The sequence below is a fragment of the Gymnoscopelus microlampas genome (genome assembly GCF_963454915.1).
Source record: "Gymnoscopelus microlampas genome assembly, chromosome: 2".
NCBI lineage: Eukaryota > Metazoa > Chordata > Actinopteri > Myctophiformes > Myctophidae > Gymnoscopelus > Gymnoscopelus microlampas.
The window spans coordinates 26384190-26411899 of record NC_139939.1 but is presented as its reverse complement, the minus strand read 5'-3'; the positions used below and the strand labels follow the sequence as shown (position 1 = coordinate 26411899).

At 42.1% G+C, this 27710-nt stretch overlaps 1 protein-coding gene across 3 annotated transcripts in view; it reads left to right on the top strand.

Annotated features, from left to right (window-relative positions):
* Nucleotides 1-27710, top strand: part of cnnm2b (cyclin and CBS domain divalent metal cation transport mediator 2b) — a 48227-nt gene continuing 20517 nt past the window's right edge. For all 3 annotated transcript variants that reach the window (XM_084076950.1, XM_084076948.1, XM_084076949.1), the window contains exon 1: nt 1-1600. In XM_084076950.1, coding sequence (XP_083933076.1) covers nt 115-1600 — 1486 coding nt within the window. In that variant the 5' untranslated portion in view covers nt 1-114. The remainder of the gene's footprint in view (nt 1601-27710) is intronic.

Below are 27710 nucleotides of genomic sequence, written 5' to 3'. Positions count from 1 at the left end.
CCCCGATGCACGACACGACACGGCCACCCTCGGCGGAGATGACGGCGGACTCCAATCGGCTCTGATTTTTAAAAACCCTTTTCATTCAGGAAGGTTGGGTTGCCCGTGATCAATATGGCAGAACCGTCGGCCCCGGCACCCGCCGCTGCGAAAATGGCGTCACTTAGCCGGGTTCGAGCTCTGGCTGTGATTTTCTTAACTGTCAGCGGCTGTTTGGTCACCCCGACAAGTGGCAAAGAAGGGTCAGAGGAGACGGTCATCATCGGCCTCCGACTGGAGGACACGGACGACATTTCCTTCATGGATAGGGGCTACCTGCGGGTGAGTGAACGGGGACGGGTGAAATTAAGGGTCTACGGGCAAAACATCAACAACGAGACCTGGTCCAAGATTGCGTTCACGGAACACGAGCGGAGCCGAGCCATAGGGAACGTTGACAGCTCGTCAGGGGACAACCAGAGCCAAGAGGAGACATCTGGCTTGCATCCCTGCGGCATCAGGACGTCGGATATCATCATATTGCCGAGCATCGTCGTGAGTCGCAAGACGTCAGGAATAGTTGAAATCGAGGTCAAGCCACTTCGAAAGACGGAAAAGAGTAAAGCGTATTACCTTTGCATCGCCACCTCAACGCCAGCCGTGGCTGGAATGCATGATCCGTGGACGGAAAACACATGGATCTATCACGATGGAGATGACACAAAGGTGATAGTGGTGGAGGAGAAGAAGTTTCTCCTGCCCTTCTGGCTCCAGGTTATCTTCATCTCCATGTTACTCTGCCTCTCAGGCATGTTCAGTGGGCTGAACTTGGGGCTGATGGCTCTGGACCCCATGGAGCTCCAAATAGTCCAGAATTGTGGCACAGAAAGGGAGAAGAATTACGCCAAAAAGATAGAGCCTGTCAGGAGCCAAGGGAATTATTTACTTTGTTCACTCCTCCTCGGAAACGTGTTAGTGAATACAACACTGACCATATTGTTGGATGATATTGCTGGTTCTGGGTTGATTGCAGTGGTGATGTCTACCATCGGAATAGTCATCTTTGGAGAAATTGTGCCCCAAGCCATCTGTTCCAGGCATGGCCTTGCCGTAGGCGCAAACACAATATTCCTTACTAAATTCTTCATGCTTCTCACCTTCCCTGCTTCTTACCCAGTCAGCAAACTGTTAGATTATCTGTTGGGTCAGGAGATAGGGACTGTCTACAACCGGGAGAAACTTCTGGAGATGCTGCGAGTGACAGATCCTTACAATGATCTTGTCAAAGAGGAGTTGAACATCATCCAGGGTGCCCTGGAACTTAGGACTAAGACAGTGGAAGATGTGATGACACCACTGAGAGATTGTTTTATGATTCCAGCTGATGGCATCCTTGATTTTACTACCATGTCTGAAATCATGGAGAGCGGTTACACGCGCATCCCAGTGTTCGAGGGTGAAAGGTCTAACATTGTGGATCTACTGTTCGTGAAGGACCTGGCATTCGTTGATCCAGATGATTGTACCCCACTTAAAACCATTACAAAGTTTTACAGTCATCAGTTGCACTTTGTATTCAATGACACCAAGCTAGATGCAATGCTGGAGGAGTTCAAAAAAGGTGAGTTGGTTTTCTAAAATGATATTCATCCTTTTTTTTTCAGAGAGCAGGTTGCCATTTTTACCCTGCTAGGTTCTTCAGATTTTATTGAACATTGGGTTGAGTGCAAGTTAATGACAATTAATCAAGTGTAATTACACTTACAAAAGTTAAATATCCTTAACCTGAGTGATGTCACTACTTTATCAATAGGTTATCCCCATCACAATATATATTTGTTGATAATTGAATGTGTATCAGAACTGACATCCGCATATTTCATCAATAATGTAGGCTATCATATTATAGATAGAATAAGTCACATAGACGCTTCCCTCAACACAGGGTATTGATGTCACATGATTTAAAGTGACAAAAGTGATTGCAGGAAGATCTTTCATCTTGTAGAATGATGGAGGATGGTCAGGTGAGTTATGTAATACTAGAATAACATTTGACAGAAAGCCTGTCCTAGGAAGGCTCTAAACACACTAAACCATTGTGCTACTGTGTACTCAAGGTCAAGGTGTGTGAGTAATCACAACATTTCCAGCTAGAACCTTATTTTCGGGAATTAAAGGAGGAGGAGAATTCCGGATCTCTCACAATTTCTCAAGACATTCCAGGTACTCAAAGGAAAAGAGGCAGAGGGGGTGAGAGGGGGTGTTGAGCACATGGGCAGTCTTATCGGAACTGCCTTACATAGCCGCCACCACACGAGTCAGGTAGGGGCGAGGTGCACTTGTCGTGGCCTCTCTGATCACTTCTCGTAAAGGGGGTGTTTGTTATCTTTAGACACATCACTTCCATTCTGTGTTAATGTTCACACTGCTCTCTCCCTCTCTCCTCCTCTCTGTGTTCTCTGTCTGACTTAGGTTTCCCTTCTCCTCACTCTCCCACCTTTTCACTCTCTTCATTCATTCAACTTTTTAGCCCCCCACCCCCACCATGACCACCACAACTTTGGATTTGTGAATGCATTAGGACATGTGGGAATGGTGCAACAGCGGTGCTAAGGTTATCAGGTGGGGGCATCTTGTTTGAGAACCTGCTTAAATCCCTCTCTCCCTCTCTTGTGCTTGATGGTGGCGATAACTCCTTTTGTCCAGCCCCTGGAATGCAGTCGTGTGGATAATGAATAACAGCCCCTAAAGCCCCTGTGTGCTGTGTGCCTGTGTGTATGTGCATGGCACTCAAGAAAGATGTTTACCTCACCCACAGTTTACCTGATGGTTTGCATACTTACTCCCTCTGTGTGGCCTCTGACTAACTTATTACCGGCTCATTGTTTGTAGATTTGTGCAAGTTTCTTGTTTACCTGTAATGACAAATGTCCAAACATGTAATTACAGTAGGAGTCAAGGTGGCCAGGAAAAAAATACACTTCTAATAGCAAATGATACATTTACTAAAGTACTAGAATATGGGGAGGGGGGGGGGGGTGACATGTACTTTGTGGTTACTAGAACATTTGTTTTAGTCATTAAATAGGATTAATAGAAAGAAAAGAAAACAGGAGAAATCAATCAGCTCCATTACTGGGAATTAGGTCTTGCTTCACACACACCAAATGAGCATTACATAATATACAGTGTTTTGTTTTTTGTTTATCTTTTGTTCACATTTGTTCATACGTTAAGCAGTGTAAGCCTTGTACAATACAGAGGTTTACAGATTTTTTCTTTCAAGAGTTGATTTGTTTGTAAGGCTATTAATGTCAATCGGTCCATCACTCAAAGACACTTTGGTCCCAGGCAAGATATCTTGAAAACCACTGCCTGGATTGTCATGGCATGAGCGCATCCATGGTCCCTGGAGGATGAGGCTTACTTAAATGGTGACCTCATGGCCTTTCCTCTAGCGCCACCCTCAGGCCAACATTTTGCAGGGACGTAAGGGTGGATTGTCATAGAATGTGCAGAGCACATTCATGGTCCCCAGAGGATGAGTCCTACTGATTTTGGTGACCCTATGGCCTCTCCTCTATTGCCGCCCTAAGACCAAACTTTAGTTGGAACTGGGGTGTAAGGATGGACGTCTTTGGGCTGGCTCGGCGTAAGGAGTTGGAGTCGCATGGCTTCTAGGGGCAGTGTGTGAGGCTTATAAACTATGTTTCTGGTGGTTATTTTATGCTGAGTGAAAGTAGAGCAATACTTACAGGGCAATCATTTTATGTATGACAGACACACTGTTTGCCTTAGAACAGCAGATATGGTGATACAATGACAATACAGCAGGCCGTCATCATCCTATGTCCAACTAATGAAGAAATATGACACCAGTATCTTCCACTTCATTAACAGCAATCAGTCTAGTTATATTTGGCCATGCTTTAACCACTCATGGCTGAGGAGATGCTCATTTGTGTCAGTATGTGTATGTCTGTCCACTTGTCTTTCTTTCTTGCTCCATCTGTATGTTTTAGCAGTGAGAAACCAGTGTATTGACTATGACATTGGTATCGGCAAGTATGCAGCCAATGTATAAAGGTTTTGAGTAGGGCATAAGTGGTTAAATGGAATAATGTTCAGTTTATTTTATATTTACTAGTTTTCTTGTTCATTGTATAATTAAAGTTAAATTATCTTTTCATGTATGTTTAATATACTTAATGTTTTCTATCAAAATGTTTATTTGTATTCATTTGTTCGCTTATAAGATAAATCTTTTTTTGCTTACAAGATAAATCAAAAAAATATATCAGTCATTACATTGGTAATTGGGGGTCTAGGAGGATTATCAGGGCATCGGAACCAAAGATCTGGCATCGGCCGGTCTCCACAAAAATGTCCTTGAATTCTGGTGTCTCAAACTTCAACCTGCAATTTTGCAGAATGTGAACATGGAATATTCTTTGTGTTAATAGTATGAGAAATGAATGATCATTGTGTTGATCTGGAGTTCTTAACCAATCATATTCATCTTAACAGCAACATTATTAGTCTTTATTCATTTGTTTGAATATATTGAGCAATAATACAAAAAAGCAATTAAAGGCCAGTTGGTAGTATGAAGCACTTGGTGTGGATGGAGTGTCTGTAAGGTCCCTGGGTTCCTTTTCCTGGCATTGGTCCAGGGGGAATTCGCCTTCAGCTTCTCTTGGAAGGCAAAAGCAACTGTTTTGAAAAAGAGTTGCTGAGGCAAAGTTTCATGTCAATCTGGCTCTGTTCACAGCACACACCTAGTTGAAAGTGCTTTGTATTATAAGTCATTGTTAATTAATTTGACGGTGCTTGTGGAGCTGCATGGTCGTTGAAAAAAAAAGAAGAAAAGATAGCCTCATTGTTGCAATGTGCCATGTGTGCTGGAGCACCTGGGAAGCCTAACACTGTTTCACCTTTGATTTGAATTTTTTGAGACTTTTCCTATTGGCAAAGATATTTCCTTGATATTTATGGACTAGCTGGTCTTTATCATTAGAATTTCATATTGTCAACTTTATACAGTACCATTCATTTATGGTACAGGATTTCAGGGCTACTCGGTAACGACACTAAACCAGTGTCTTTTCAGACCGTTGAATCTGGAGTATTGAATGGTATATAAATGTATTAAGGTACAATACCGTATGCAATGCTCTCATTGCAAGGACTCTGACCAAGTATGCCTGCTTTTGCCATTCCAGTAACTGTAAGGTATGACAGTTGTTCAGTAAGAGATGTCAATCCATGAAAAAAAAAGGAAAAAGAAAAAAAGAGGCTTAATTTAGACATTGTAGTCATTTTCAATCTACAACCTTTTAATTGACATAGACCCCCCTCTGGAAACTTCTGACCCCGTTGTTAATTGCTTTCTGTGATTGCAACAATTAGTGTCTATCATCCTGGGGGCACTTGACAAGCTGCAGGGTTAACGCTTATTAATGAGTGGTTCAGCTTGTGTTGCTTGCAACCAACTCAAGTAGTGCACAGGAAAATCAGCTGCTTTTCCAAGTTCAAGTGATGCCCTGTATTTATATATTGAAAATGAAAGTTGGTCTCCCACTACCATGTATTATAGAAGGCTATGTCTTGTTTTGTGCAATTAGGTTTAATTGTACAAGTATTCCTTCCTACTCTTTTCAGCATTGCAGTCACAAGGGTATTCACATTATTTTACACATTGTTTTGTTTAAGGATGCAATGTCCTTGTAACACTTTGCTCCAGCTAAACATTCATTAGCGCGTGTTCCAGGCTTAAAGGAGTAGCTCACCCAAAAAATTACTTATTTTCTATCAATTACTCACTAGATGAAGCATTGAATTCATGGCAATTTTTTTGTTTTTGTTGTTTTTCCTGAGGCAATAATTTGATTACCGGCTGAGTCTCTGCAAAGAGTATCCATTGAGTCTCCTACCAGAGACTATGCCGTTCATCAAATTATAGGCTTAGGATCAAAAAAGTCTCCATGAATTCAAGGCTTCATGGGGTGTGTAATAGATTGTTTTGGGTGAAATGCTTACTTAAGTTATTATTTCACTTTTTATTATTATAAACAACTTATAATGCACATTTTTCTGAAAAGTTAAAACTAGGGCTGCAATTATCTTCTTAGCAATTATTCTGTTGATTACTTTTTAGATTAATCAAATAATCGAAGAAGCAAGTTTTGATTTATTTTATTTTATTCATTTATATAGAACATAAAAAGCGTGAGAAAAATCGAATGGATTTTTTTATATTAAAGTAAATCGATTAGTCTGATTAACCACTTAGGCCCTTCCTTTCCCCTACGTTGTCGTACAACAATGTCGCACAAAAATGGCCGAGGATCTACAAGCTCACAAGATGTGTTGTGTTGCGTTGTGATCTGCTATATTTTCACTATTTTTTAAAATCAATTATTGACTATTTCTTATAATCCATTGTTATATTGACATAAAAGCACTTTTCAGAGTATATTATGTCTTGGCTCTAACCTAACCAGGGTACATGTGCTGCTCTCATCTTTAGATTGTATTCCCTGGTGTAAAAGGGCCTACGTGTGACTTGCCACATCTTGATTTAGCTCCTTGCTTTCTGCAAAATAGGCCAATCTATGCTTGATACATATTCAACAGCTATTACAGATTCCTTGCTCTGTACTTACTTTGTCTTAAAGGTTTTGTCTTAAGCCATCTGTATGAGAAGTAATTTGCTTACAATGTTTTAGCCTACCTGGTCATTTCTCTCTAGGTCGTCATCAGACGAGCCCTAAATCATTTGCCGATGATTTATCATAGTAAATGTGCAGAAAGCTTGTTTGCTTGGTTACCCTTGGTGCTAACGCTGAACTAAGAGGGGGGATTAAATGGCGTCATGTTGGCAAGAACAGTCATGATTCCTGGTGAGGGATACCCCTTTGAACACAGCATGGCTTCTCCCCGCGGGCCTCTCTCTTTATCAGGACAGGACTGATCAAGTTTGTCTGCTTTGTACTCAATTTTACAGAAGAGAGCAGTGGCAATACATTATCTCAAACTGGAAGTTTCATTTGCATACTGTCCATAGCCACGTAACCCTTTGAATATTATATGTGATCAGTCATTATAAGCGATTAAGCGGACATTAATAACCGATCTACCAGTTCACAATGATTCGCATCATGAAGCATTGTGAGTTTGTAGATGGCTATTTTTGTACATTTTGTAATAGGGCTTAAGTGGTTAAGTTAGAAAGGTTTGTTATAATATGCCCAGACTTTGGGTGATTAACATTGTGTCTGGTTAAAACTGTGGGTCTTCCCTGTGCTTGTGTTTTAGTTTGATATGTAAAAACACTGGCTTTTCAATTGGCCTACATTCCTAAAATTCTGGTTCAACATGGAGTAGGCCTTTAAGACCTGATTAGTACCACAACAAAGTGTGAATCTAGCCCCAATGCATTCACAAAGCTTGTCTGATCGGGCAATATGACTTTTTGTTAAGTTTCACACGTTCAGATACCTCACGCCACTCATCCAATTCAAAGAGACAAACATGTCTTTGGCCATTCTTGGTACTGTAGCTACTGAGATGTCTGTCCTTGAAAAGTTGCTTGTTGTTGCTAGTGTCCTCCTGTTATTGTGGTCCACCTTACAAACAGTTCGGTCATTGTCAGCTTGATGCATTTAGCAATAGATGGCTTTAGCCTCCAAATTTGCCTCAGTTGTCAGACCTGTCTTTTGCCTGCAAAAGCAGCGTTAGAAGATAAATTGTGCCATTGGCTATTCATTAAAATGAATCACAATGAGGCTACTATTCCACTATGGGAGATTTTTTTCTTCTTTTTAAACCTTAGAATGAAAAGAAAATTGACAGCAATGTTCCCTTATGAATAGCTTTTGATCTAAACCTCTATGACCTGTCCTCCTCTGCACTCCTCTGGTGAAAATTCCTTTATTTTGTGTGTACAGATGCATCAATAGTGTGTTTATCACAGTGACAAGAGACTTTCACAAATGCCTTAAGTTTGCATTTGCCAATTTTCACTTCCAAAGTGAGTCAAGAATAAGTGGAACAAGTACAATGTCATCAAGAATCAGCCCAATCATTGGGGTCATTTTAACGTCTACTCAGGCTTTTGTGAGCACCCCAGACAGTTTTTAAGTTGCTCGATTCAGTATTTACTGTATGTATGTATATATATATATATATATATATATATATATATATATATATATATATATATATATATATATATATATATATATATATATATATATATATATATATATATATATTTGTTTAATTACATTTTTATCCCGCTGATGACGCGGAGGAGAAGACACGCCCCCAGCGCCCACAGCGTCCCCGGCGAGAATTGGACCCAGGACCTTCTAGCTGTGAGGCGACAGCGCTACCAACTGCGCCACCGTGCCCCCATATTTAGATATTTGATATTCGTTTTAACAGACACACCCCTTCCTATACAAACCCATTGTAATTTCAAACTCCATTTTAACCATGTTAGATTCATTGAAAACACCATAAAATTAATAATATCTAAATACGAAATATACCTTTAAATAACCTAAGTGCAGATCTTGAAGTCAAATCTGCATGATTTCAGATGCAATTCACAGTTTTTGGTTGTAACTTGTGATTGATTGATTGATCTATATCTCATTCAAAAGCCCTTATTACAGATTAATCTCAATTCACTACTGGCTACAATTAAATTCGAATAACCACCATGAAAAAATATCATGTAGAAACTGTAGTTTTAACAACTTAAACCCTCTATCATAGTTAGTAAACAAATAACTTAGTTGACAGAGTTTGGCTCTTAGCTGAAAATAGTCGATGAATAAGCTCACAATTGAATCGCGAGTCGATGATGTATTGTGAGCTTGTAGATTGGCTTTTAGTAGCCTTTGTAATGGTCTGAAGTTTCAATAGTTTCCAAAAGGTTTCAATGGCTATCACAACAAATCTATCAAACTTTGAGGATAAAAACTTGTATCTCCAAATTTTAATAGTGTATTTAAGTGAAAGTGATTAAGCCTTGTCAGTGGGTTTATAAATATTGAACCCAGGAAGTATTAACAAGAGCTTGTGACAAAACAACTAGTTAACTACATTGGATCCACTGTCTGGAACGCAGCTCTTTTTCCCCCCCATTTCCTGAAAATTAACAGTTTTGAACGTACAAGGTTTCCAGCCAACAGAGACGTATTGCAACATAGGGAATGCCGGTTGTGCTTGTTTCACACCCACCCCATACAGCATGTACCCCTCAACTGATCACTGCAGTTATTTAGCAGATTCTCATTTCCGAAGCCCTGAAGTAGGGCTTTGGCAGTGTTGTGTTGGGAATCTAAGCAAGCAGCAGAGGCTGCTACCAACACAGGTTGCTTAGGATCTGTAGCTATGCACTACTGAGGAGAAAAGAAGTGTTATTATGCAATCCAGTTGCCAGCCACCCCCACTCTCCTTTTAAGAAGCTGTTTCCCAAACAGAGATCGTATGAGACAAATGTGTTTTTAACCTTGTGGGGTAAAAACAGTAACAGGTTGCATAGACCTGTTATAGACCTTATTGTTGATGTTGACAGTATGGAAGTGCAATAAAATGAGACAGACAAGGACAGATTTGAACACAGAGCTACATAAACCTCTACAGAGGAAGCCCCCAACCACGTACCCATGCATGCAGAGCAAAATAAGTAATTGAACAAATAATGATAATAATAATAAAGATACACATTTTATGTCTGTCTGTGAAAAAGAATGTGTATGTTTTTAAACTTAAAATATGCTACAACAATATATGTATTTGTATATGAGTATAGCCTGAAGAATTTTGGCTTTCATGCTATGTCTGGCCCTGCCTTTGTTTTTTGTTCTATGTGTGCAACACTGTCTGTGTTTGGTCTGCGGGAACTTTGTTTCTGCGGGAACTTTGTTTCCAAGTGTAAACCAGTTAAACCAATGACTTAGTTACAGACCTCCCCAACTGTCTTTCACCTAGGCCAGCATTCGAGTGGAGAGTCAATACAGTGGGGAGTAATGCTGTAAGGTTTTCTTATAATAAATAAATACAATGAGAGAGAGAGAGAGCGAGAGAGAGAGTGATTATTACCAGTACAAGGGCAAGGTCATTATTTGTTGATCATATATCCAGTAGCTTATTTATTCACAAAGACAACTAGACAAACTAATTTGATTAAGTCAAAAGACATTACTGTCGACAGAGAGTTTGCACAGAACCAGGATAGGTGCCATTCCGTGAACCGCTGAAGCTCACTGTTTTCCGCTTGATGTTCTGGTTCCCTTGCGGATAAACTTAAACTCCAACCTTGAATTCTACCAAACCATCCACAGAATCCGCGCTTGGTGGCCAAGTTTCGTCCTTGCTGTATAACCCCTAGGGAAGATAAGACGGCACGAAGAAGTGCACGTTTTCACCCTCGCAATCCTTTCATCACTCCCCTCACCCAGGGCTGTCCGAATTTGCACATTAATGCATGCAATTAATTTAAAATGTTTAATTCTTTAATTTAAAAAAGTGTATGACCAGAAGTGTGTGGATTTAGTTAGTAGACACTAGCCACACACTCTGATATGACTCTTTTTCCTAGTCGATAAGTCTCACTTCAACGCACGCAGCCACGCACACACACACGCACACGCACACGCACACGCACACGCACACGCACACGCACACGCACACACACACACACACACACACACACACACACACACACACACACACACACACACACACACACACACACACAGCTCTCCTCACTCAACGTGTCTCATTTGCTCTACTTGAATGATGAAACGTGTGCTGAGCCTCTCAACGGCTCTGATTGAGAATTATGAGATTATGTTCTGGACAAAAGTCAATTCATATTTCTCTTTCTCTTTCAATCTTTTCCTAGCATGATATCACTTGACCTTTGTTAAGAATGGACAGAAAATACCCGAGTGCTGTCTTGGAAGCCATTTTAGCCAATCAGGATGGAATATGAAAAATCTGAAAGACCCATTTCATTTAATGACGATAGAGATGCTGTGTACTGTTGTTTGGACAAAATCTGTAGGAGTATTGTAGAAAAAAAAACAGGGAGTGTGTGTGCACATTTTCGCTGCGATCAAGCCAGCGGTGCCGGAGATTAGCTGTCCACAGACAGAATGACACACACGCACGCACGCACGCACGCGCGCGCGCACACACACACGCACACGCACACGCACACACACACACTGTTTTTTAGCTATTATATATTAATGTTTTATTGTATGTTTTTTAATGTTTTGTATGTCACCTATTGGCCTCGGCTGTAATAAAGTTTTGATTGATTGACACACACACACACACACACACACGCACACACACACACACACACACACACACACACACACACACACACACACACACACACACACACACACGGAAGGAAGGAAGGAAGGAAGGAAGGAAGGAAGGAAGGAAGGAAGGAAGGAAGGAAGGAAGGAAGGAAGGAAGGAAGGAAGGAAGGAAGGAAGGAAGGAAGGAAGGAAGGAAGGAAGGAAGGACAGGGTGCAAAACATACTCTCTTGCCATGCCTTTTCGGCCTGGCGGAGACAAATATAATTTTTGGCAGCAGAGTTCATGTCATTGTTTATGATATGTTTTAACACAGGGTGCTGTTTCTTTATGGAACAGGCCAACTTGAAAAGTTTGGTTACAATTAGAGTATACCAGTGGTGCTAGGCATTGGGCAGCGTGGGCAACTGACCGCCCAGTTTGAGCTCTTGCCCGCACTACTGAAACTGATTGTCCCGCGATACCGCTCTATCGGTATCTGGTCTGTGTCTCCCTTAGCCAAACCTAAACAATGTTTCTTTATTGGCCGATCTGACTGATCTGACTCAGGCTCAGTGATAGGTTGGTGATGTGTTAACTGCCGCTCCTACATAACTTACGATTGAAAAGTGGCTAATATACATAATATACATTTATTTTTGGTATAGAATTTTAAACTCCTCCCTGATGATTTTGCCTACTTCTTTGACAAGAAGGTGAACGATATCCGATCCTCCTTCCCTCCTCCCCCGGCTGGTGCCCTGCGCACTACCCACACCCGTCTGCCTTCCACCCCCCCCTCTCTACCTTCATCTACTCCTCTTCCCTCCCCCTCCCCCTCTCTATCCCACTTTTCTCCCCTCTCCCCTAACAAGGTCCTTCTCCTTGTTACCTCTAGTCGCCCCACCTCATGCTCTCTGGACCCGGTCCCATCCACTCTGCTGCAGTCCACTGCACCTGAACTTCTTCCCTTCTTAACCCACCTTATTAACACCTCTCTGACGTCTGGATACTTTCCCTCTGCTTTCAAGACTGCCAGAGTCACCCCCCTCCTGAAGAAACCGACACTTGACCCCTCTGAGGTCAAGAACTACAGACCGGTTTCCCTTCTATCCTTCCTATCTAAAACTCTCGAACGTGCTGTCTTCAAACAACTGTCCTCGTATCTCCACCAGAACAACCTCCTGGACTGGGTTCAAAGTGGGTCACTCGACAGAGACTGCCCTCCTGGCAGTGACGGAGTCGCTCCATGCCGCTAGAGCGAACTCTCTCTCCTCCGTCCTGATACTCCTGGACCTGTTTGCAGCGTCGACACAGTGAACCATCAGATCCTCCTCTCCACCCTCGAGGGGATGGGTGTCTCAGGCTCTGCACTCTCCCTTCTTGCATCCTACCTGACAGGTCGCTCCTACCAGGTGATGCTGAGAGGGTCTGTGTCAGAACCACCCAGGCTCACTACTGGGGTTCCCCAAGGCTCGGTTCTGGGTCCTCTTCTTTTCTCTCTCTACACTACATCTCTTGGTGCTGTCATCCACTCCCATGGCTTTTCCTACCACTGCTATGCCGATGACACCCAGCTGATCCTCTCATTCCCCCCCCTCTGACACACAAGTGGAGGCACACATTGCTGCTTGTCTGGCTGACATCTCGGAGTGGATGTCGACGAACCTCCTGAAGCTCAACCTGGACAAGACCGAGCTGATGTTCCTCCCGGGGAAGGGCTGTCCGCACCGAGACATGGCCATCACCATTGATAATGTTGTGGCGACGTCAACTCGGACTGCGAAGAATCTGGGTGTGACCTTGGACGATCAACTGTCGTTCTCGGCAAACATTGCATCAGTGACACGGTCCTGCAGATTCCTCCTCTACAACATCAGGAGGATTCGCCCCTTCCTCACGGAGAAGGCAGCCCAGGTGCTCATCCAGGCTCTTGTCATCTCCCGCCTGGACTACTGCAACTCCCTCCTTGCTGGTGCTCCGGCATCTGCCATCAGACCTCTGGAGCTTGTTCAGAAAGCTGCGGCTCGTCTGGTGTTCAACCGCCCCAAGTTCTCCCACACAACTATCCTTCTCCGTTCTCTACACTGGCTCCCCGTAGCGGCTCCCATTCAGTTTAAAACCCTGGTGCTAGCCTATAGGGCAGTGAAAGGAACAGCTCCTTCTTACCTCCGGGCTATGGTCGATGCTTACACCCCTGCCCGACCACTTCGGTCTGCCACCTCGGGGCGACTGATTGCCTCGTCACTCAAGGGTATTATTTTATTGGATCTTGTTTAGTCGATACACTTATTTGTTTTAGCTCGTGCTCATTTGATTTTGCTGTTTTGTCTCATCTGTTTAAGAAAGTAGGTAGCTGATATATTGCACTTTTACCTTAGCGCTAGGTATACTCTTGGTTGCTTGTTTTTGCAGGAAATGCACTTAAGACTTCTGGTGATTAGTAGTTTCGTTCCCTACCTATTAGGGGTGTGCCGATATATCGTCCCGCGATATATCGCGATACGTTTTCGCGACGATATGTATCGTTTTGGGGAAAAAAAATATCGTTTTTTAAATTTTTTTTTTTTTTTTTTTTTTTTTTTTTTTTTTTTTTTTAACAATCATAATAATTAGGCATGCAAACGTCCCCGAAGTGAAAAGAGTGACAACATGTTTTTTTTTCGGGTCAGGTGTCATACTATTTGGATTCAAAACGGCTATTGTAGCTGAAAAGCTACAAGTTTGCATGTCTGAATAATGCAAAAACAGAATTATTTGTTTGCATTTTCTTTTTTTCTCCTCCATATATTTTCATAATAAAAAAAGTGCGTATCGTATCGTATCGAAATCGTATCGAAGTTGTGAGCCATATATCGTATCGTATCGTTTGGTGAAATTAGTGTATCGGCACACCCCTACTACCTATGTTGAATGCACTTATTGTAAGTCGCTTTGGATAAAAGCGTCTGCTAACCTTATGTATAGTTGTACATATTGTAATATTAATGTGTGGTTGTCACTAAATCCCAAGGCACACCTGTACTTATCTCACACCAGTTTGCCTCTGCACATTTGGGAGCCACTGGACTAGATAACTCATAGACTATTCAGAACTGACAGGAGATTCAGTGAACTAATGAAAGTTTGTCATGTTTTTCACAGTAATGACACAGAACACTGGTTTTGAACCTGTGGGTCGTGAGAATATTGCAAGTGGGCACCCAAATAGTTGGCAAAATACTAAATATCATAATATTTGAATGATAATATAACATCCATGAGAAAAAACAAAGAGGCCAACCGGGGGCTCAAAGAAGATAAAAAAAAGTCTAAAAGGTATACTCAAGGTGCTTCTAGGATCAGCGGGAATGCAGGCTTAACAAGAGGAGATTCGAGCACTTAAAAATGTGGAGAAGAGAATGAAAAGTTTTTAAAAAAGTGTATTCTATAAAAATTGCCAACATGTTTTGATCAGTTAATGTCTTCATCAGGGAACTCATGAAGACCTTAACTTGTCTGACTTTTTTTTTTAGTGCTCTGATCTCCATTTCTTTTTAATATAACATTTTATATATTTTTTAATGTATGCAAAAATAATGTCATGGTATTAGTTTTTGAAAAGTGAGTTTTCATTGTGATACCGATACATAGGAACCTGAAGTCTACTACGTTAGTTCCATTGGTTCAAGCCGGAACACAATCGATTGATTGATCATAACATGCTCTGAAAATGCACGCGACCCACCCATCTGACCACTTAACATGTCAGCCGTTATGTGGTCAGATGGGTGGGCTGTGAAAGCTTTTGAGATTTTCAAATGGGCCCTGATCCAGCAAAGATTGAGAACCACTGACATAGAATGCTTTGGAATAGACAAAACATCTTCCTGGATGCTCTCTTAATCCATTCAATCCGGAAACGCATCTGTGTCATTTTAGATTTGAGCTATAACCATTCATTTACACTTTGGCTATAAATAAATCTCATAGCGTGGCACTGAGTGCCACGCCACGAGCTTGTAGATCTGCTATTTTCGTGAACATTTTGGCAAATCTTTGAGTATTATGTTTTTTAAAGGGAACATTTTGAACTAAAATCTTTGCTTCTGAAGGTCCCTGGAAAAAAATATTTTACAAATATTCGCTTTAAAACATATATTTTCAAAGATTTGGACACATTTTCGACGATTATTCAAAAGGTACTACAAGCTCATAGCCGTGCTATGAGCTTGTATATCTGCCATTTTTGAATAGATGCGTTCTGGTCTTAATGGGTTAATCCCCGTTTCAGTTTCCCCTCTTCATTCTCAATGGCACCATAGTTTGGCATTAAGGTTTGTAAAGAAAAACTCTCCACTCTCACTTCTAGCTGTAGGGAAATGCAATTTCAGTGCCAAACTGAGCTATCCTAATGGAAAACATGCAGGAGATATTTTAAGGCTGATGGATGGACTTTTATTCACTCTTACTCCTAAAATACAGAAGCTTACAATTGAACGTTTTTTTTTTTACTAGTGAGATTAAAGACATGGTCATGGATATGTTTGTTTTGAATGTAGTTATGTCCTTAAGATGTTATCCTTGCAATTTGGGTGTTGTGCATTACGTCATACTTCTGAAATGAAAGGAAATTGCTGCCATTAGTGTAGCTGGATGATGATGTGGTTATCGTTATTATGTCCTGTTACCCTAAACATAATTGTGTGATTCTGCGAAATTCTGCCTTTATTCCAGGATTGAAATAAATGTGGTCTTCCTTTCCCACACTATAGCCAAGTTATTGGCTGGTTTGGCTGGCTGGTTGCCTCGGTTGTCGGATAGTGGGTTGAGGAGGGTGCATTTGTTTCCTCATTGACCTTGATTTGCTGGCATCTAGTTTGATTGATTGATTGATTGAGTCTGATTCCTCAGCTGCTTTTAGTTGCTATCTCTCGAAAAAGGGAAATTAGGGCCATTCATTGCATGGATCTGAGAAGGACAGTCGGTCTAGTGACCAGGATCTTTGCAGCACACTCACGGAAGCAGAGCCACTTGCTTGAGGACTGTGTACCATGCAGCAAGCCCCATCCCCCTTCCTTCCACTTTCTCTCTCTGCCTCTTCTCTCCATATTGTCCTCTTGCCCATTTCCCTCAGTGTTGTAAATTACAAACGACAGAAACCTCCAGGCCTAATGCCCTGCCATGGACGCCTTCCAAGCTGCACTTTTTGGAGAGCCAAGGGGCTGGCTTCATTGATAACACCAGGCACACTGTCTGTCCCTCCATTTACTGACAGGATGAAAAGCCCAAGCCTGGCCCTTCACAGGCCCGAAAGACACCAGCGCTTTTTACAATCAGCTGATGGAACTTATTTTCAGAGACTTAAGCAAAGCTCAGCAATGAGAGTGCAGCAATGTTATTGTTTCATTTTAGTTGGCTGTGTAAAACACACCAACACTGAGTGAAGCACTTGCTCAAATAACGAACATTCCTGCATTGTCCAATGTCCTGACACATTTGAATCAGAAGTAACGTATGAGTAGCTTCTGCAGTTTTTAAAATGTAGTCTGCAACCTTGTTAGAATATAATAATTCTTGTTTTTGAGGAATTGTCATAAGCCACTTGTTAAGTTTGCAATTCTATCTCGCTCAAAATTATACATACATAATTTCATATACAGTCAGTATACTGCACTTAAAATTTCTGTTGTGTTAAGAAAAGTAACAGTATTTATATTATATTTTGAATTAATAATAAGAACAAGTTTTATTATTCTTCTGAATATTATTAACTTTCCATTTTAAAGAGCATAAATTAGTTTTTTCATGATAAACATTTCTGTAAACGGCCGTTCACACCAAGACACTATAACTGTAACTATACTGTTCACCATTGTCTTTGCTATAGTTGTGGTGTGTGAACTTTGCCCTGTCTCCTTTAACAAATAATGTTGAATGTTCTTTTCATTGGTGTTTGTTTTTCTTTTTTTCTCTCTCTCTTTTTTTTACTTTATGATCGGCCAGGTACACTCAATAATCTGCGCCTTAATTTACCTGGTTTACATCATTTGAATTGATAGAGCGGGTAGCGTTAGATTCAAGCATTCTGACTAACTTCTGGTTGTGAGAAATGATACATTTAATTAATTCAAGAAGCACTACAAACTAAACTAAATGTATTTAAGATAAAATCACAAGCCACTATCTTATATTGAGATATTGTTTATTTAAAAACAAAAAAGTAAAACTTAAATAAATAACTGAAGACCTTTAACCACTTCCAACCTGGTTTTCCCTATATCCCTATTTTGTGTCATTATACAGTACGTGGAAATATCAAAACATTTTCCGAAACTTTCTAGTGAAAATAGCATTTCGAATTGTGTCATGTTGTGAGCTTGGAGATATTTTCACAGTTCATTTTCATCGTCCTGCGAAGTGTATATAGGGCCTATGTGGTTAAGATTTGATGTGATTCCGCATGGTGGTTAGTTGTCAGTATCAGTTTTATATGTGGGATGATTTCCGAGGTTTTATTTTCTCTGAACAGGCCACATTCTCACAGCTTAGTGTACGAGGCATGGGAGATTGTTTTTGATTGGTACTTAGCTCATTCTAGCTTTAAGGATTTCTGTCCCGGCTAATTGTTTTTATTGAAGTATTAAATAAGTTATAAAGCTCTAAGTACTCTGGGCCAAAAATGTCTGTGTTTTCAGGTGTTTGATTTTTTTGTCTGTGTCACACCTGAGTTGTGAACAATAACAGCAAACTGTAGAATCTACGACTGATGTACTTGGTTATTTGTTTCATGTTCCCATGTGAGGTGCTCTCCATTTGCTGATTATTTCTCTTCACCACTACTATCTATCCATCCATCCATCCATCTATCCATCCATCATCTATCCACCCAACCATCCATCTACCTACCTACCTACCTACCTACCATCTACTTGTTATGGGGAATTGGACCAAATAATATACACAACAGATACCTGACGGTTGGAGTTAGTATATATCACACCCTGTTAAGTTATTGTTGACCCACTGCCCATTTGAGATATATAACGTGCAGGTATCAGACTGCACGTTTTTACTCCAAAGTCTAATTCAAATGTATAAGGCATGGAACAAGCCTTTACTGTGCTTTACTAACTCAAAGCACCTCTGCCTCAGCCTGCCATCCTTCTCTCTCTATTCAGAACTCAAAACACAGTAAAATCCTCATTGTTGTTTTATCCAGTTTTAACTCAGAAAGTGCACACATTTTGTGCACTCTCTGAGTTAAATTAACTCGGGAGGATTTTCACTGTGCGGCAGTCACATAACCAGAGCAGCACCTGACCACAGGCCATTCACTTATCCCCCACCAGTTTCTCATTGACGCTTCTCCTTATGACTGAGGCCCATTGGAATCTCCACACAGGGGACCTTTTAACAACAAACGCAGGCCAGCTACGACAGCAAGCTGCTTCTCTGAATGAACAACAATGCCATTCCAGCAGAGAGAGTGTGTGTGTGTGTGTGTGTGTGTGTGTGTGTGTGTGTGTGTGTGTGTGTGTGTGTGTGTGTGTGTGTGTGTGTGTGTGTGTGTGTGTGTGTGTGTGTGTGTGTGTGTGTGTGTGTGTGTGTGTGTGTGTGTGTGTGTGTGTGTGTGTGTGTGTGTGTGAGAGAGAGATTGTGAGAGAGTGTGTGTGAGTGCATGCTGTCTGTGTTTTTGCTTGTGTGTGTGCGGGTGCATACAGTGTGTGTGTGTGTGTGTGTGTGTGTGTGTGTGTGTGTGTGTACACGGCTGTCTGTTTGTGTAGGCGTAGTGTAATACCAGTGCCTTGTAGTAGCAGTTCTGATCTTGTGACCAAGGCCCCTTAATGATGGTTAGGAGCCGTGAGCAGACTTAACCTCATTACCTCATTACCCTGATTAATCCATATCATGCACAGTGTTGTTTGACAGCACACTCAGGATAGTGTAAATTACTTTATCATTTCGTCACCTTCCTAAACTAATGGCCTACGTACATTTTTGAGGAACATTTTATTTTTGCCTAAGATAGCTCCTCATGACCCTGGCCACCTCTGGTAAAATTGCCTATCTTAATTGAAAAGGATCATGCTGTTCCCTCCCCTTTTTGTATAATGGCCTATCTCCCTAGTGTGACTTGGGCCAAAATAGGTCATTGTTTTGGCCCAAGTCACATGGTTTTGTGACTTTTTTAAACCTATTTAAATCTCTTATGTTACATAACTGACAGACAGTGTTATTTTTTATGTTAATAGTCATAATTAGTTATAAACGTTTTGGGTGAAATGATTAAGAAATATCATATAGTTTTGTTTTGGATCAGTTTTTTATTTTTTCTGAAAAACTTAAAAGATTTACTTAGGCCATTAGTTTAGGACGGTAACGATTTGACACATTTAGCTGATGGTCTTATCCAGAGTAACTTGTGACAAGTTATTAGGTTTATGCCAAGGAAAGGTATCAGTTGATGTGCAGATGCTCTTGTGTATTGTGCATGGATATCTTAGACCAGGTAACTGCAATGAGTTCACCCATTTACAGAGTAGATGACCCAATAAACGATTCACCCCCCAAAAATGCCTCAGTATTCAGAACATTCATTCAAGCATGAGCTTGTCGCAAAGGGCTTCCATTAAGTGATGTACGTTTAATCAGAGGTATTGCATAATTCTTCACTAAACCTAGTTATCAAGTTGGCATTGCAACATGAACTGGCAGCACCAGTATGGCTGTGTCGGTCCGTCAGTCTGTCAAACACTTGGGACACAAACAGCATAACTATCTCTCTCTTGTGCCACCACTAAGCCAAAAATTCCACTTGCACACATTTTTCTCCCAAGTAATATATCTTGAAAACTACTGTCTGGATTGCCTTGGAATTTAGGGTGCACCTTCATGCTCCTGAGATGATAGCCCCTGCTGATCGCGATGTCACCATGGCAAGTTGCCATCTTTAGGCCAAGATGTCCACTTAAACACAAGATGTCTCAAAGTTACTGGGCAGATTGCCATGAAACTTTCTCAGTGCAATCATGCTCCTCAGAGGAAGAACCCTACTGTTTTGGTCACCCCATGGCCTTTCCCCTAGCACCACCCTTAGTCCAAAATGTACTCTTGCGCACAGGATATCTTAAAATGAAAAGGGCGGTTTGCCATGAAACTTGCATAGCACATTCATGCTCCCTGGAGAATGAACCTTAGTGATTTCTACTTGCCTGTACTTTTGTGCCACTTTTTGGCTAAAAGACACTTTGTAGCTTTAAAAACAACCTACATACAATGAAGCTTATATTTCTTTATTTTATGTATCTTTAAACTTTGGTGTTGTTTCCAATATGTGTTAAGTAAATACCCTTATGTATCCACCACAATTCTGGCACTAATAATACACTTTTCTTGTTTAACTTTTAGACGTTTAATAGGGCCCTAGCTTACACCCGGTGCAAAATGGCGCAACGTGCAACATAAGTGTCATTGCTAGTTCACAACAGACGCAGTTCTCATTTTCACAGCCAGTGCCCATGCTGTGTAAATACCAAATGTACTTGGCTGCACCCATCAGTGCAACCAACGGTATATTTTGGTCCTAAAAGGAGGTGTGGGCAGGCAAATTGTTAGGTCTGACCTGGTCTTAAGTCTGGTGGAGTCAGACTAGTATTTCCCTGCTATTTAAAGAGCGCATTCGATTAGTAGCATGACCTATAGGCAGTTTTGCAACGTGTGGCCACAGCTTTCAATCAAAATCCATCCAAATTCAACACATCACTCATGTTCTGTATCGTAGACGAGACTGCTGAGAGACTCAGCATTGAGGTTCAAAAAATCACACCCTGTGTGAAGGAAGCGGTGCCTTTGGGGCGGGCCTTAACTCATTTCAGTTCGTCCCTATTGGTGGTCAGAGTCCACTTACCAAATTTGTACTTGGTAGCATGCTGCAAACTGGAATGATGGCTGTTTAAAGCCCAGCCAATGGGCAGACAGAGGGGGCGGGGCTTAAGTAATGACAGTTAGTCCCTATTGCTGGCTTTAGTCCATGTACAAAATGTGTACTCCGTAGCATGCTGCGAACTTGAGTTATGGCTGTTTGAAGGCCAGCCAATGGGAAGACAGAGGGGGCGGGGCTTCAGAAATTCATGCTGGTCCCTATTGGTGGTCTAAGTCCACATACCAAATGTGGACTTGGTGGCATGCTGCAAACTGGAGTTATAGCTGTTTAAAATCCCGTGCTCATCCCGTGCTCATACGGGCGCTGGGGGTCCCTGGACCCCTCTTTGATAACTTCAGCAATTCATGCTCTTGCCTATTGGTGGTGTAAGTCCACATACCGAATGTGGACTTGGTGGCATGCTGCAAACTGGAGTTATAGCTGTTTAAAATCCCATGCTCATCCCGTGCTCATCCGGACGGACGGACGGACGGACGGACAACCAGTGGCACGTGTGGCCAATGAGAGGAGAGATGGCATAGGCAATCTCCAAGTCCGTGTGTGTGTGTGTGTGTGTGCGTGTGTTTGTATGTGTTGCTTCTTTGCCATGCTCATCCCGTGCTCATCCGGACGGACGGACGGACGGACGGACGGACGGACGGACATACGGACAAAGTCAAGTGTAGAGCGGTTGGCACCGCTAAAAATAATGAATGAGGCCGATTATCCACATATTGCATTGGGAGAGTGTCCGAGGGCTCCAGTCAATTTGCAGTGCTGGGAGGCACCAAACAAAATAGTTTTAAGAGAGGAGTAGTAATTATCCAGCTAGCAGCAGTTCACACACAATGGTGTGCTCCAGTCCATTCACTTTCACTTGGGATCAGATTCCAGCTCAGTTGTTTACCCCCAGTTAGGTATGCATTAGGCCATGGACCCCCATAACTCAGAGAGTGGATAAATGGAACCAAATGGACCTTGTATTGTGAATTTGTACTTCCGTGTACTGTTGTTCTCATGTATTACTAAATAAAGTACATCAATCAACCAAACCCGTAATAAGGGTCCATTTGTAAACTCTTGGGCCCCTATTATGTGTGACTTAGATCCATGTCTTAGGCGGTAATTCATTGATCATCTTATGCGCAATCCCTATTATGCAAGTTGCGCTGCACGCAAACACTTAAGGAATAAGACTCGCCAGCATATTTTACGCATGATGGCATGGGGGAGTGTTCATATGTTAATTAAGGGCGCAATGCGGTATCTGCTATTTTGCACCTTGACTTAAAAAGACAATACCGCATACCGCGGTCAGACCACGTCTTAAGTGCAAAAAGAAATGTTTGGTTGTAAGGACACAGGCGGTTTAACTAATCCGTGCTAAGTCAATTCTAAACCGATTGTTATAATTCAAAGTTCTCTATAATCTGTGAAGTGTCTATTTTCATTTGGTCAGTCATGATTGTATTGTCTCTCCATCAAACGATATATTATCAAGCAAAAAGTAAACATCGGCCAGTGACAGGGCAGTATTACACACGTACAGTATGGACAGATAGCCCTACTCACCCCGTTTCAATCCATCCGATCTGAAAGACTTGTGTTCCACTCTAGGTGGCATCTCAAAGGTTTATTCCTTCATTAATCCAATTCAATAAAATAGAATAAAGGTTTTTAAAGCTGTTTTCAGCTTAGAGAAGTGGAGAGTTTAGAAGTGGAGAGCGTTCTTCTCCTTTTTCTCTCCTCTGGAAACCAGGCGTTGCCATGTCTGCTTATTATAAGCGACTTTGGGCTTGTTTTTCTATGAAGACGTGTGATGAGCTTGTAGATCGGCTATTGTCAATATATATATGTATATAGGTCTGTGGCTTATAGTTGCTTGTTTTGGGCTTGTTTTCATAGACGTGGCTGCTTATTTCTCTCGCACAATCTGGATACACTGCAGAGGGATTTGGAGAGGCAGGGGCTGGAATTTCAAAAGGGCACCTATTGGATTTTTCTTTTTTGTACGAACAATTAGCATACTTTTAGGCCAGAAAACCCGACAAGTCTGAAAAGGGTGCGTGCTTAATGTCCTCAAAGTCACGCACCCAACAAGCTTTGAACTGAGCAGATTGGACCTTCCGTTCATGAGATAATGGCCAAAACATCTTGAAAACGGACACTTTCGACGGTTTTCGGTCGCCGATCTTCGATTGAGTTTTGGCCATTGTCTCCCGTTTTTCTTTAATAACACAGGCTAGGAAGGTCGTACGGCGACAAACTAGATACCTGCATCCAACACATCCACTGCCATTTCCGTCTGCCTTACCGTTAGGCTGCTAGGGGCAGTTGAAATATATTTTTTTCCTTTTTTGCCTGGAGAGGGCACTTCTTTACCGACGGGTAAAAGGGAAGGGGCTCGAGCCACCTTTCATGTCTATGTGTGCACATGCCTGGCAGTTGGACATGTCTCCTTTCAATGTGAGCTTTCTTTCTCTTTTGGTCTCACCGCTTAACGCGCGGACAATAGCATTGCGTCTTGCGCTGATCTTAAAGGGAATGGCAGCGGGTACTCTGATTGGATTGATTAGAGTTAAAAATAATAGAGAGGGCACCGGATATCGCCTCCCATCCACTTGCATTGAGTTGCTCACCCAGTGCATTGAGGCGAATTCACCCCTTCTTACGGGTTGTGAAGTGTGGGCGAGGCCTATTTGGGGCCACTGTGACACGTTTTGCGTCACATCAGTGACGCGTTTTGCGTCACCTCGGTGCGCAGCCCCGTGCGCAAGCTTGTGGGCAAGCTTGTGAGTCGAGCCCAATGGTCGAAACCGTTTTTGCTCGTTCATGTACAGTGGCCTCAACCGTTTTGAGCTGCAGTACCTAAAAATGGCCAGCATGTCCAATGCGCTTCAATGCAACCACTCTGTGTTCTGGGGGCTTGGTTTTTACCACATAGTGCCTTTGTGCAGAGCGCAGATTACCGCACCCATAATAGCAAAATGGCATTGGTTCTTAAATTAAGGAATAAGACCTGGCGGTACTTTTGACACGTAAAATAGGGTTCCTAACTTTCAATCATTTAATTGGGGAGGCCCCCTGGAAACCCCCCAAGGACCCCTGGGGGTCCCCATACCCCACTTTGAGAACCACTGGTTTAACTGAACCCATTCTAAACTGCACCTAAGCTAAAGATAAATAACAGAGCTCCACAAGGTTTAACGTGTATCTTGTGTTCGGCTCACCTGTCGGTCCCAGTCCGACAGCCAATCAGAGTGCCAATCAGTGTGTAAGTAAAAAACGAATTCCTGCATGGCTGTGAAATATTTCAAAACAAATAGATTACTTTTTTATATATATATAAGAGGGTCGGTCTGCGTGTGCGTGTGCATGTGCGTGTGATCATTTGGAGTCATACACATACGTCATAGATGACTGTGACTGATGCCACAGGTTGGTCACTTGAAGTCTGAGATCCCACGCTGTTCCCATGTGGATCCCGAGAGATCCACATGATTAGATTTTCATGGTGTTGCTCTCAGTAGCGTAGCCAGGATTTACATTTTGGTTAGGCAACATTTCTGGCTTGGGGCGGGGGAGGGACAACAACACCGGCCGATATGTCTATGAGAAAGAGCTATTGAGTTAATACAATAAAAAGAAACATGAATAAAATACAATATGCAAGTATAAGCAATGTAGCCTGTGATTTATATTCTCAAAGTAGCACAGTAACAGCATCAAGGACAGATAAAGGACAGATAAAGGCAACATAATTTCAAAACCTTCTTCAGTTAAATCTCTCTCAAACGCAGGCCCCTGCATGCTACCAAATTAGGTGATCACCCTATCACCTTTTAGGTGAGAGGGTGATCACCCTCTCACCAATGGGCTCGACTCACGAGCGTGCGCACGAGCTTGCGCACGGGGCTGCACGCTTCTGTTACGCAAAACGCGTCACAGAAGTGACGCGCAGAAGCCGCAAATAGGCCTCGCCCACCACATTTCACAACCCGGAAGAAGGGGTGATTTTGGCCCATGCACTGTGTGAGCAACTCAATGCTGGATGGGAGGGGATATCGGGTGCCCTCTCTATTATTTTTAACTCTATGGGCGTCACATTCAAGTAACTCCCACATCCATTAGTCACTATCTGCAGCAATGGCCTACCGCATTACTCATTAGGATCTCAATCCATTATCCTCAGGTTTGAAATCCCACTGCTGACAGCTGATTTTCCACGATCTAATGCTACTTTTATTAATTTTCTCCGATTTAGGCTTAATCTTACTGAAGTTAAAGTTAGGAATAAGGTTTGGTTTAGGTATAATTTTTACAGGGGTTAGGGTTAGGAATATAAAGTTAGGTTTAGGCATAATTTTACTGAGGTTAGGGTTAGGAATATAAAGTTAGGTTTAGGCATAATTTTTAGGAATAAGGTTAGTTTTAGGAATACTTTTACTGAGGTTAGGGTTAGGAATAAGGTTAGCTAACAGTATTCCTAGCCATAACACGATTTCTAGTGCCACCATTAAGACAAATATTCCACTTGCACACATTTTCTCCCAAATAATATATCTTGAAAACTAAAAGAGATTTCACTTTCACTTTCACTCACTCACTTGGGTGCCACAAATGTCACTGTTTGTTGCAGAAACACAATTTTTCCAATAATGTGGTACAAATGGTCTCATGAGTCATGTGACCTGACCATCAAACAGGGTTTCAATACTCCATACTATTTGCCTGTAATTGCCTCCAAAATTTGGGGTCTTTTTCTTATAAAAACACCCTACTGTATATCATGATCCAATCATCGCCAAATCGGAATCGCATGTTGAAGGGCCTCTATAGAGCGTGCCTCCAAATTAAGCACTTTCACTTCTGTCCATAGGGGTCGCCACGCAAAAGGTTGCACTGTCTGTTGTACAAACTCTATTTCCCCCTGCAGCTTCCTTGTGTCCTGACGGCTTCACCCCACAACTGGCACAGGCTTGGGTAGGCCACGCCTGGGGATCTGTGCTCAGAGGAGCTCACTTTTGTAGTTGTTTATTTGCCTTTGTCTCCATGCTTGTGAGGTGCCAAGGCACCTTCTGATGCTGAAAAAGCCAGACTGACAGAGGTTGAGAGACTTTCTGTGCACTCGTGCCTCTTTCAGGGATAGTTATCAGTGACAGTCAGCCATGGCCTAACCCATATGCCATCCATAGAACCTTCTGTTGTCTCTCTAATAATTTCACCAGACAGTGCCCTTGGCCCCTTATAGGCCTGCCTCCGGCCCCAGTGCTAGGTCAGTGACGACCTCCACGAAATGTTATGATACAGCGCTGCGGGATGCATAGGTAGCACACATTTGTAATCTAGCATCTCATCTCAGCCCTGTCCCAGGCCCTGTATGCCATAGACGTAGACCCTTCAGCCTACAGTAAGTGATGCTTCACTGCAGGCATTTGCCTTTATGACTCAGGAGCTTGGCAGGCGAATGTCAACTCTGGCTCTGGCTCGCCGCCAAGTAGGGCTCTCCAAGTGTCCCATGCCATGCCTTCGGCAGGGCTCTTCCCACTCTCCCTATAGTTTCAGGTCAAGTCTTTTGTCCTGCTGGTGAGCACATCATTTTGGTGAAATTAAAACTCATTTATTTTTGAGAGCATAACAGCATGTGGACTGCTGCATGTTTTTATCTCCTGCTGCCTAGCAAGCTTTGCAATGAAGTGCTCTGGTAAATCAAGCCAGGCAGCAGTTTCCTGGCATATGTTAAGAGCCCCAGCTAGGCAGAGGCCTTTTGCTAACCATTCTCACTCACTATCTCACCATTTCATTTTCAGTTTTTTTTTTTAAATATATATTTTTTGGGCTTTTCGGCCTTTATTGATAGTCTAAGTGGAGATGGACAGGAAACAGGGAGAGATATATGGGGAGAGATATGCAGCAAAGATTGTCGGGAACGGGTGTCGAACCTGCGATGCGCTGTCAGGCTACTTTAGAGCCTAAGTTTCCGGACCGCAAGGCCAGTGGTCTGGGCCTCATTTTCTGTTTTGCACGTGCTGCATTATGTAGAAGTATGTTTTATTGTAGAGAGTCGACCGTCATCTGTAACATGACAAAACTTCCATATGGCTTTGAGGATACAATTTATTATTTAAAATATGAATATGATCAGTATTCGATCATATTCAGTTATTACCAAAGCCAAAACAAAAAAACCCAAGTAAAACAAATCATTTAAAAAAGCTCTTCCTTGCATATAAGAAAGAATAAGACATGCGGCCCTATATCTTACACCTGGCACAAAGTGGGTGCACAGCACAACACACGTGTCATTGCTATTTTCATGACAGTTGTCATTTTCATGTTGTAAGTAGCAAATGTTTTTGAGAGACTCCACAAGGTTCAGAGGTTCAAAAAATTATTAATAATCTGGGCCAGATCATCTATAGATTGCATCGGGCGAGTGCCTGGGAAGCACCGACTTGGAAAAAAATCTAAAGTGTAATCATTTTCGTGGTCAGAA